Genomic DNA, 12,101 nt, shown 5'->3' on the forward strand with positions numbered 1-12,101 from the left:
TCATTATTGTTAAATAAAAATGCCTGTTCATTTAAAATACACACACAGAATTACAAATAACTCTAAGGAACATTTCTTATTTTGTTACAAAAAGCATTGGAAATATGAGACAAGCTAACATATGATTAATATTAAACAGCAGCCTATATTTTATGAAATAACATACTGGAATCTTGAAAAAAAAAACCACAGTTCAAGATAGCAGCATTGAAGTTAGCATATCGAAGTTTTTAACTAGCCTGGCCACCTGCTAGGAAATCTTCAAGATTAGGGACATTATAAAGAGGAAATATTATACTTTTCTGTTTGAATTATCGAGTGTCAGCATCACCTCTTTCAGGAAATATATAGCTATCAGATGAGGAGTGAAGCTCCCCACTTGGTCAGACAATCAGGTTTAATAGAGCCTCTGCACCAAGGGGTTTTCCTCTTTCCAAATCAACCACCCTGTGGTCCTTCTATGAAATATCGCAAATTTGATGCAAGCTTGTGCTAAATGGTGGGGGGAGGGGGGAGGTGGGGCGATGGGGGGCGGTGGGGGGGTGGTTGGTGGTTTAGTGCTGTGGGCCCACACTCACTAGCAACTTGGTTAAGTGCCCAAACACAATGACAGTCAGCAGTTAACTTAGTGGATTTAGACCCAGCTCAAAGTCTAATTCTTAGAGGCACTCTGTCCCTTTTGGTGTAAGTTTCGCATTGGTCTAAAGTGATGCACATGTACATATAGAAGAAAGAAGAGAAAAGGTAACTCCAGCACAAGAACAACTGCAGATGATCAAAAATTAGGATTCTAGATCTTTAAAATCTGTAGCACAAATTTCTGTCCAGATAACATGGTCAACAATACATGAACACTAGGATCATTGAACAGGCTGAACTGTACTGTGCTTTACATCGTACTAGAAGCATTGTTTGAGATAGAATCTTCCAGGATTCATTTCATCTTGACATAGTCTATTTGTAACTGAAATATTCAGAATACTGTTATAATACATTCTGTTAGTCTGTCCAGCGTGCATTTCAGCCTGTTAAGGCTTTTTCTCTGTATTTGGTCTGTTTCTGTTTCACCGACTCTATACATTATGTTACAATTGGTACCATCTAAATTAATTATTGACGGTATAGTGCTGTCTTCTCTGTTACAAAGTAAAATCACACACACATGCTTGTGGGGGAAACCACGATGTGCCAGTCACTGCAAGCTGTTGGGAGCTGTGTGAAGGCTTGTAATGACAAGTTTGGAATGTACGCAGTTTGGAGGTATTGACATACTGAGTCATCCGGAGACCACTGGAGTTCTGCGAGAGGCATCGCTATGCAACGGGAGACAATCACAAGGCTGGTGAATGGATGGAGAGGTTACAGGACAAGCCAGATCGCCTGGACTGCACGATCATCGGCAGGGTCTGCTGGCAGCTGGAGGTAACGTTAACATGATCAGAGGACAGCAGGAATTAATGGAGAATTGGAGACATAGTGAAGTGAGTTCTAAACCAGATATGTTTGTAAGATAGCAGTGTACAACTGAAGAGGTATCAATTCCAGAACAGGCCTGTGCAATAATACCAGTGTCAAACCAGACCATTTTCTGCCTCCTTGTTCCACCCCTTTGTTCCTTTATAAGCAGCATCAGTAACAGAGAGGTAAGTTCAACCAGAGCAGTAACAGTCCGTGGAGAAGTACCTCCAGATCTTTGTTAGTCAGCAATAAATTAAAAAAAATAAAACAAGGATCCTTTGGGACATCTTAAATAGTGTTTTCTCTCTATCTGTCTTCTTGGAATTGCTGGAGTGTTCTAGTCCCCCGCACGGGGATTGACCTGTGTTTGCCTTGGCTGACCTGTAATGGTTCTCATCACCGGCATGTGTGCATCTCTACCACTTTACGACACTGCTTGCACTTGACGAAGCAGCACCAGTGGAACTTACAACTGCACCTCTCCACAATCTCTACCTCCTCCGTGTTGAAGCTGCGGCCACAACACATGAGCTCGCAACCATCGATGGCCTTGGATGTCTTATTGCACTGCCTCCCGGAGGTTCCCAGGACCCCGTTCCGAATGTCATGATCACAGAAATCCGGGCTCGAGTCGAGGTACACGAGGTCCTCGTCTGTGTGGGGTTTAAACTGTGAATTCTTGGGCACCAAGACTTTCGTGGAACCGACTTTCCTTTGCTCGACTTCGGTGGCACCATCGAATTTTTCCTTCAGCACATTGCCCACTTTCCTGAATGGAGGCATGGCTTTCCAGCAGGTTTTCACTTCACACGATCCCGAAACCCCGTGACACTTGCATTCCACTCTCATGTTGTTCAGAATGGCCTGGAAAAAGAAGGCACAATTAGAAAATGTGGAAAACAACCAAGGCGAAACTGTTTCCATACTCGATGTGATGCAGTGCAACAATATTGTTCATGTGTTACAGTTCTGTTGGAGGAGGTCTGGGTCACATTTTGAACAGTGTTTGTTTTAATAGTGCAATTGTGACCGACTCTGGAAACAGCTGCATCCTCCAAGGGGTGGTGTCGCTTTGATGGGGAATTTATGGTACTGCCGAGTTCCTGGAACATCCTGCTATCGTGGAACATTTACGCAATAGCAGATGCCTTGTCTGCTGCCCCTCACTATGAGTTTCGAAGCTCAGACGCTTTCATATTGAAAGTAAGCTAACAACAATGTGGTAATGGTAGTTGTAAAAATCCACACAGTGTGCCTAGTTACACATACCATAGGGAGATAGGGAAGATAGCATTTAGGAGTAGACCACTGGCTCTTTGAGCCTGTCCCACTATTTAACAAGATCATAGCTGATCTGATTGAGGTCTCATCCGCACTTTCGTGTCTGCATCACATGATCCTTGTCTCCCTTTTTAAGAACCAAGTTATATTTAAACCATGAAAACAATCTGGCATCGGAGGCAGCTTTGGCATTGGCTCGAGGAGTGAGGAGGATTGGTGGAGATTGCTGGTGAAGAAGTTCCCGAGTTGGCACAGGTGATGGTGACCATGATAGAACATACTGAAGTTATCTTGGGGTAAATTAGTGCGGCACAGCTATGAGAAAAGTAAATTTGGACAGGGAGAAATGATATAGTTGAGAAGGAAAGGAAAAAGACTTAAAGAACACTGGGGAAAGGAGCAAAATCTTGCCCCTTGGAGAAGATTCAAAAGGGACCTAAGGGGCAACTTTTTCACACAGAGGTTGGTGTGTCAATGGAATGATCTGCCAGAGGAAGTGGTGGAGGCTGGTACAATTACAACATTTCAATGGATGGGTACATGATTAGGAAGGGTTTAGGGGGATATGGGCCAAATGCTGGCAAATGGGGTTAGATTAATTTAGTATGTCTGGTTAGCATGGATGAGTTGGACCGACGGGCCTGTTTCCATGCTGTACAGCTGTATGATTCTATGAAGTGTAATGTGTCAATAAGCATTGAATCAAGCTGGGGAAAATAGCACATATGGTGGATATGTTGGAGGATGAGTTGGAAAGTCTTGGAAGGAGATGTAGATGTACTTGGAAGTATGAGAAAAATATTAACTTTGGAAGCTAATGAAGAGTATTCTGGAAAAGAACAAATACAATCTATGTAGGATTTACTACCATACCTTCTACCATCTCCATACAGCTCACAGAAGACAGAAATATTACTAACCAAGTGATATCAATGTGAGACATTCCAAATGGTAACCGACTACTCAACAGTCTTGAGCTATGGGACCTAGAACACAAGAAGGTTTAACATGCCACTAAAATAGCCCTCACACTCTTGCCCTGCAACATAGTCCAGTAGGAAAATTGATTGATACAATGTTAAAGGATCTGGCTGTCCTCATTGTAATGGATTGAAACTGATTGCTTCCTTTGGGGTAAACATAATTGGTAGGGGACACTTGACGGTACGGTGGTATTGTCTCTACCTCTGAGCCAGGTGGCCTGGGTTCAAGTCCCACCTGTTTCAGAGGTATCTAATAACATCTCTGAACAAGTAGATGGAGAAAAGACATAAATATTACTTGATTTATGCCACTTTCGTACATAATGAAGTTCTATAAAGGACGAAGTGCCTATCCTATAGGTTGGAGACAAACTTGGGGGTTGAAATTCGTCTGAAGTGGTGGCACAAAGCAGGAAGTACTGGATTCGCCTCCTGTTCTGTGCAAAGCCTAATACTGATTTCCAGAGTAGTAAATAACTTATATATAGACTTAAATATCACACATTGCATTTGACAGACAGCTAAATCAAAAGAACCTGTTTTGAGCCAGTATTAGAGTAAGAACATGATTGAATTAACTTCTACATTTCATTGGTCAATGACACATGATGCTAAAAAAAGGAGGTCTTTCCAATCATAATGTAAGATAGTGACAAAAAACATGAAGTTTAATGAAGTCAGAACATATTTACTTCTAGTCAGTAACTTAAAAAGAAAATACTATCATGGTGTTGTTGGAGTCAAATCTGCAGCAAGTCAATAATATCCACAAAATAAATGTTTGAAGACTAATCAATAATTTAGCTGAACAAATTTGCAAATGGGTAAAACACTTACTCTAATTCCACAGCATGGTGAAATACTGGCAACTAGCCACTAAATTAATCCAGAAATGTTGTTTAATGCAGATAATTTTAGCTCTTGACGATTTAATTGCTTCTTGCATTAATAATTGCTAAGTTAAAGTTGTTGGATAAATCAATTAATAAAACTGCAAAGTGGAAATTTAGCATTTAACATTATCAGACAATTTGAATTCTGTGAAATGGAAACAAGAGAAGCAGACTCTAAAACATTGGATCTTTCATGGATTATATGTGGATTGGATATCAAGATTCCAAAATCAATTTATATTTAAAATTCAGATGTACGATTGATCCCAATTAATTAATTCAGAATTGTAACTTTAGATCTGTGACCATTGGAATTCCTACTCTTGCTTGACAGATAAGGAATTCAGGGAAATGTAGTGTAAGGGATAATTTCGGCATTCATGTCTAAAATGCAAGCTCAGCATTGAAACAGAGTGCCCCATCAAATCAATGAGAAATGTCTCAATTTCAGTCCTCAAGCTTCAGTATTAGCTGGGGCAGCAGTCCAGCTGCTAACATGGACATGAAAAAGTAGATGCAGAATATTAGCCCAAATTATGAAATTTGGTGCAGGGACACAGGCATACATAAGCAATTTAGAACTGATGCTAGGAAGTTTTTCACGCTAAGAGTTTTATATGGAATGGATTTCCAAGCAGAGTAATAGAGGCAAAGCCCTGAAATTGTTGTAGTTTACAATTGTTCGGTGAACTTTAGGATGGATGAACTAATATGAGTCAAATGGTCTTCCACATCCATAGCCATTTTGCGATCCAACAATACACTTGTCACCATATGTTGGCAAATAGTGCTCCATCATTCGCGAACCTGTCAGCACTAATCAGCTTTGCAAACACGTAATTATTTAATCTGTTTTCCCCAGAATTATAATGTTGAACACAGGAGGTTATCAGTACAATAAACAGCTGGAACTTCAGTACAATACAATAATGAGGCAATATGGTGGCTCAGTGGTTAGCGCTGCTGCCTCACAGTTTCAGGGACTGAGGTTTGATTCTAGCCTCAGGTGACTGTCTGTGTGGAGTTTCCGCATTCTCCCCGTGTCTGCGTGAGTCTTCCACAGGCCAAAGATGTGCAGGTTACATATGGATTGGCCATGCTAAATTGCCTATAGTGTCCAGGGATGTGCCGGTTGGGTAGATTAGCCATGGGAAATGCAGGGTTATGGGGATGGGGGTGAGGTGGTGATGGTCTTTGGAGGTTCACTGTGAGGGATTCTATGATTCCATTCTCTATCAGCAGAAGCTTGTTTCATATCTGATTTGATGCTGCACAGTTTTTCAAGTGGGAACAACTTAGAACAGAGTCAGGGTTTTAGGATTATAAACAACGTACCTTCCTTCCTGCCTCATTGTTATGCAGATTCATTAGTGGCCTGCTCGAAGAAGCTCCTTTACTTCGTTCCCTTACATCCACAAAAGACTGGGAAAAGGCAACGCCGTATGCAATATTATCTGAACAGCCTGACCACTGGAAACCTGAATGTGACAGTAATGAAGAAATACTAATAATTGGAACAAAAAAGCCTTTCTAATTCAGAAGTGAACAATCCAGCTATTTCCAAAATCAAGTCAGGCCTAGGTCAAACCAGGAACTAAATCAAATTTAAAGTCTTGGAATTACAGTATACCGTTTCGCATAAACAGTAACCTGATAGCTAATTAATGGTTACATATTACTCACTTTTAAAAACAAAATCAATATTTTCCCTATTTCCACTCCTGAAAGTATTAATTTTTTTTGGAGTATAGGTGAACATGCGAAAAGAAATATGAGAAAACACCTTCAGGTTCATCAAGTTCACCCCATACAATAGGCTTTATTCTACATTCATATGTTGGTGGAGAAAGATTAAAATTGATCACAAAATCCCTTTGAGCTAACAAAATTGTAAAAGATGGCCCATTTAAAAGAGAATTTGACAGGGCAGCAGGCACTTGTCACAGTACACATTTAAGAGCTGGTTTTCCTCACTCGGGGTGGTAAGTTACATACGGGGAAAGAACAAATCTGTGTTTGAATTGCATGAAGAGATATAGATAAACAGTTTTGGGAAGACAAACTGACTCCTGCTTTAGCATGTGGACATGTAACAATTCAACATGGTGCTCCAATATTTACTGATGGATCTTCAATACAGAACCACTCCAATAGCATTAAGTTTGGATTCCCAACTGGATTCCCAAAAATATGCACTAGTTTCAAACTGGTGCAATTGAGTTAATTGTTCACGAAAATAGAAAATGAGGGATACACTCAGTAGTCAGGCAGCATCTGTGGAAAAAGAAATGGAACTGGACTTCCATCAGAACCTTGATGAAAGGTCATGGACCTGCAGTGTCAATTCTGTGTCTCTTTCCACAGATGCAGCTTGATATTCAAGTATTTCCAGCATTGTCAATTTCATATTTTCAGCATTTAAAAATTATGCTTTTGTATTAATTGTTTAATAGTTATTGAGGTGCATTACGCTGCACACAGTAAACTGAAATGGAGGTTTTCTGCCAATTATGGAGATCACACTCACACTGCTTTATAGGATTTGCAGTTTGATTTCCATTTCCACATCTCCACAGAGTTTTATTTCCCAGTTTTTAATGTGATGGGCCATCAGATCAGTGATCAAATTCAACGTTCACGTACCAACTCCAGCACTGTACCAAAGCAGATACGCTTGGTCCATGATTTTGGTTTCATTTAGTTCTCTTTACACTAAGTGCTGTAGAAAAAAATGTTTTTGCTCTCTCAGATAGTGGTGTAAATTTATACGGACATAAAGTTTATTTCGGCTATAAGTTTTATCATATGACCTTATGTGATGTTCCTCATTTTGGAAGACAGGTCTTGAGTCTTGATTGACATAAAGGTTAAACATTAAAATAACAAACAACAGTGGTAACGTTGATTTCTATAATATCTGTTAAACACAGTTCACTCTTCAAATACTAGACAATAATAATTATTACTATTGCAAGTTATTATGGTGTGTTTCTTTTCTTTTTCTCACTGACTGTGAAAAATATTTGACCTAAGGTGAATAACCAATGTCATTTCCCCAGGGTGGGGGAGTCCAAAACTAGAAGGCATAGGTTTAAGGTGAGAGGGGAAAGATTTAAAAGGGACCTAAGGAGCAACTTTTTCATGCAGAGGGTGGTGCGTGTATGAAATAAGCTGCCACAGGAGATGGTGGAGGCTGGTACAATTACACCATTTAAAAGGCATCTGGATGGGTACATGGATAGGAAGCATTTAGAGGGCTATGTGTCAAATGCTGGCAAATGGGACTAGATTAAGTTAATATATCTGGTCGGCATGGACAGGTTGGGCTGAAGGGTCTGTTTCCATGATGTATGACTCTATGACTATCTCTGTTTGAAGTTATTAGGCAGTGATTGTTTAAAACCCTTTTAAAATCCTTGACCATGATTTAATTTAAATTCAAAACAGTTGCCAATTCTCATACTGCCACAAATTTTAAAAGATGTTTGTAATTGAACTAAATCACTTATTCCCTCAGACAGGCAGAGGAATCTTGACTTAAGATTTTGACAATTGTTTCAAGTTGCGTTTGGACATGATTTTGTGAGGGAATCTGTCTTTTTTAAAATTCCTTACGGTTTGAAAGTAGTTCCAGCATGCCAGGAATTAAGAAGGACTGGTTGGGGATTTGGCATCATTGTCTCTGCCCTTAAGGGTGTCATAAATGTAACAAAAAACTCAGGCTACAAACACTCTCAGATAACATCACTGGACGCGGAATGCTTGACCTCAATAATGAGTCCTAATCCGACATCGAGAATGGACCATTTGTGATCGTTGTTCATTTTCAGAACTGCCATTCTGGACCTGAAATGTTAACTCTGCTTTCTCTCCACAGATACTGCCAGACCTCCAGCAATTTCTGCTTTGGTTTCAGATCTGCAGCATCTGCAGTTCCTTGCTTTGTTAAGACTTCCAACTCGGTGCTCTGTGCTAATTTTGATCATGTATTTCATAGGTTAAAGGATAGTGGCTAATTCTCTTCCCCTGAGCGAACAACTCATTTAGACTTACCATCAGGACTCACTCCATGGACTGTACGATCACAGCCACACTTTTCCAGCTCACCGCTGCTGCAGGCGCGAGTAACAGCAAAGGCCACTCCAGCAGACGAGATTGCATAGACAAAAGCTGCTTCTCGTGTTCCTGCATGTAAAGACATAAGGAAATTTACTCAATCACATCAAGGTCAAACTGGCATGTAACAACACCTTCATGGAAGGGGATAAGCACACCTTAGTGATGCTGCCAGTTTCTATTTTGCTTGCCGAGCAGTAACGAAGTTCTGTGCTTGTTCATGCCAAATGGTTAGATTTTAATGTTAAGAGTAGGCTGGTGAGTGTATGGAAAGTGATGTCTTAAAAAGACCATCTGGGAGCTATGTTGTAACAGTTAAATGTTGACAATCATTCCTGATTTTACTTACACTCCAATCGGCTTTTCTTATATTCTGGCAAAGTAGAAATGGTTACATATTGGCACAAATGTTAGCACTGCAATTTGTGAATCAGAGTGCTGTTTGGTTTGTCAGTTGCACGAAAGGCATACCTGTAAGACTAACACCAGGAACTAGTGTAAACCCACTGAACTTTACAAATGGTGCGGTTTTCAGAGCTTCTAGACAGTCCTCTTCCAGCATCATCATTTACACAGTCTATTCCTCACTGAGCATTAAAACCTAATCGGCAGGTGCACACATGCTCAAAATTATATTGACCGGACAGAAACTTGGGTCAGCTAAATGTCCCTCCAGCTGCTCCCACCTGCTCTGTGACCATTACCTGTAGTGTAACTAACCCTTAAAATAAAGCCCAATGACTCTTTCTGACTGAGCATTTACTGATGGGCCAACAAAGATTAGTAGTGTTTTAGATCATGTTACTTTAATGGCTAGTGGGTAGGAATGTGAAGCTGATTAAGCCACGAGATGATAGCCAAGAACAAGGCACTTCCCTGCTGGTATGGAGAACAGTAATCTCATTAAAACAGAACTGAGGTTTCCTATTACCACATTTAAGACTGTGTTTCTGCTCTGACCATTGCAAATAGATTTATTCTAATCCCATATTTCCTCCCCCTCTCTCAGAAAGGTGCTAAGGCTTGCTGGGGTAAAACTTAAAGAGCATCTTTTGCCCTAAATTATGAGAATTCTTCATGTGTGACGCTAGAAAGTGATTGAAGGGTAAGTGTATTGCATCACGTGGGCATCAGAGCGAAGCAGTCTCGCCCCCACGTCCAGAATCCACATATATATTTCTCACCACAGCCCACTGAAAAATGACGAGCTTGCAAAAAAAAACCTTTTTGATTTTCGTCTACCTTACTCAACATTGCTGAAGCCAACTGCAGCAGTCATAGCACCACCAGAGTTAAGCTTAGCATAAGCAATGTGGACCTGAATCAATAGGTTAGCGTTTTCAACCTTGAAGCTTCATGTAGTTTCCTTCGCCTTTCACAATGTGGTGCTCCATTAACAGTATTTCATAGTAATATTGTATTCTCTGAATTGAGACTTTCTGAGAGGAATTAGCAACAGTTGGCAGTACCAATTGGATTGCGCCATTTTAATTAAGTATCTGCTAACACACAATGGTATTATTTGTTGCAAAAGGGAATTTCCCTGTTATTAAAACTAATCCCCAGCCTCATTCAGTTAATATTAGAGTGAATTTTACCATATTAAAAATGCATTTACAAATAAAACTATTTCCTGTTAATAAACCCTGTACTGGACAGCTGACACATATGTATACCAATGCTATTAATAATTGTACTACATTATAGGAATATGATGCAGCTTTCCCTTACGATAATGGAGCATAGCTCTCTAGAATGTGCAATTCATCCCCTTGCTACCAATAGTTTTCTCCAGTTTCCTCCTCATGTTTCCTTTCCTGTCCTGAAGTTACAGACTGTGGGAGTACTGCTTTGTAGGGTTCTGACAGTCTTTTATTACCTTGTTTGAGTGTAGCCACTTAGTCATTTAATAGTGGGGAACATATTCACGGAGCTCCTTTCTGCTAACTCAATGTCCATTTTTCAATCTAAGTCATTGGTTAATGATCAAGGAGCCGCTCCTCTGGCTCGTTCTTTCCCTGCTCTAGCCCTAGGACAGTGAGGCCAATTTCAGGGTCTCAACTGCTGCACTGTGTCATTCCTTTGGGAGAAATCCCTCGCAATGTCTGTACAAAGGGCGGAGAAACAGCATTCACTCGTACTGCACATGGTCCTTTGGGTGTGCAGCCCTGCTGCAGCTGTTCCCTGCTGCATTAACTTGAGCTACATTTCCTCCATTACAATGCCACTGACAGTAGACCCAACTCTAGCAGAAAATCAATCACATAAAGAGGATATCTCTGCTAATTCGCGAAGCTCTCAGTCCCAATCCAAAACAAGCAGCGCTGACGGGCACCTCTGGAAGTAACACTGCCCCAGCGACAATCACAGACTTTGCTTTGAGAGATAGAAGCAGTGATTTTTACTCGTCAGTCACCCTACCTTTCCTGTAAAGGTGGTTTGCCCTCTCTAGCCTGGACCCTGGACAAGATACAGCAGCCAGAAAGGGAGTTAATAACAACATTTTTTTTCAGTTTTTCTATCTGACTGTGTTAAATCTGTGTCTCACTGTAACTATACTAGTTCTGTTTTTGGTGATACTTATGCAGGAAATTCTTGAAGAACCCAGCTGTATCAAAGACACATATCGGTTTTTCCTTAGGTTTTAAAAAATGTCGTGAAATGCTAACTTAATCCATTTTTATATAAAACTTACCTTAACTGAATTGCAATTAAGTTTTTCTTACAGACTTATTTTGTTGAGAGTATTAGTCCTTGTTTAGATGAGACACTTTAATGATTCATGATGAAATCCTTCACTATTTCAGACACTCAGGGGCAGCATCAAAAGTTTCAGGCCAGTTGGCTGCAGAATAAAATTGCCCAACTCTATCCTCAATGTTACTCCATCCCAATTTCAAAAAAGGTTAGATAATTCCTCATGTCCAACACTCACCCCAATGTTACTTTGAGTGAAATTACAACATTAGACCATTATAACATTAACAGTGTTGTAATGGGCAATATCACAAGGCTTACGGCTACAATGAACTGAAAGTTAAATTACACAAAATAATAGATAACAAGGTGTAGAGCTGGATGAACACAGCAGGCCAAGCAGCATCACAGGAGGAGGAAGGCTGACTTTTCGGGCCTGGACCCTTCTTCAGAAATGGGGGAGGGGAAAGGGGGATCTGAAATAAATAGGGGGGGGGGGGGGGAGCAGATAGAAGATGGATAGAGGAGAAGATAGGTGGAGAGGAGACAGACCGGTCAAAGAGGCGGGGATGGAGCCAGTAAAGGTGAGTGTAGGTGGGGAGGTAGGGAGGAGATAGGTCAGTCCAGGGAGGACGGACAGGTCAAGGGGGCAGGATGAGGTTAGTAGGTAGGA

At 40.6% G+C, this 12,101-nt stretch overlaps 1 protein-coding gene across 2 annotated transcripts in view; it reads right to left on the reverse strand.

Annotated features, from left to right (window-relative positions):
- Positions 1-543: 543 nt before the first annotated feature.
- The window catches only part of wnt4 (wingless-type MMTV integration site family, member 4), a 26,327-nt gene continuing 14,769 nt past the window's right edge, over positions 544-12,101 (reverse strand). For both annotated transcript variants that reach the window (XM_048614992.1, XM_048614993.1), the window contains exons 3-5: positions 8,669-8,800; positions 5,951-6,093; positions 544-2,322 (exon numbers count right to left, since the gene is read on the reverse strand). In XM_048614992.1, the coding sequence (XP_048470949.1) occupies positions 1,855-2,322; positions 5,951-6,093; positions 8,669-8,800 (743 nt within the window). In that variant the 3' untranslated portion in view covers positions 544-1,854. The remainder of the gene's footprint in view (positions 2,323-5,950; positions 6,094-8,668; positions 8,801-12,101) is intronic.

Source organism: Rhincodon typus, chromosome 31 (genome assembly GCF_021869965.1).
Source record: "Rhincodon typus isolate 14 chromosome 31, sRhiTyp1.1, whole genome shotgun sequence".
In the NCBI taxonomy this organism is placed as follows: Eukaryota; Metazoa; Chordata; class Chondrichthyes; order Orectolobiformes; family Rhincodontidae; genus Rhincodon; species Rhincodon typus.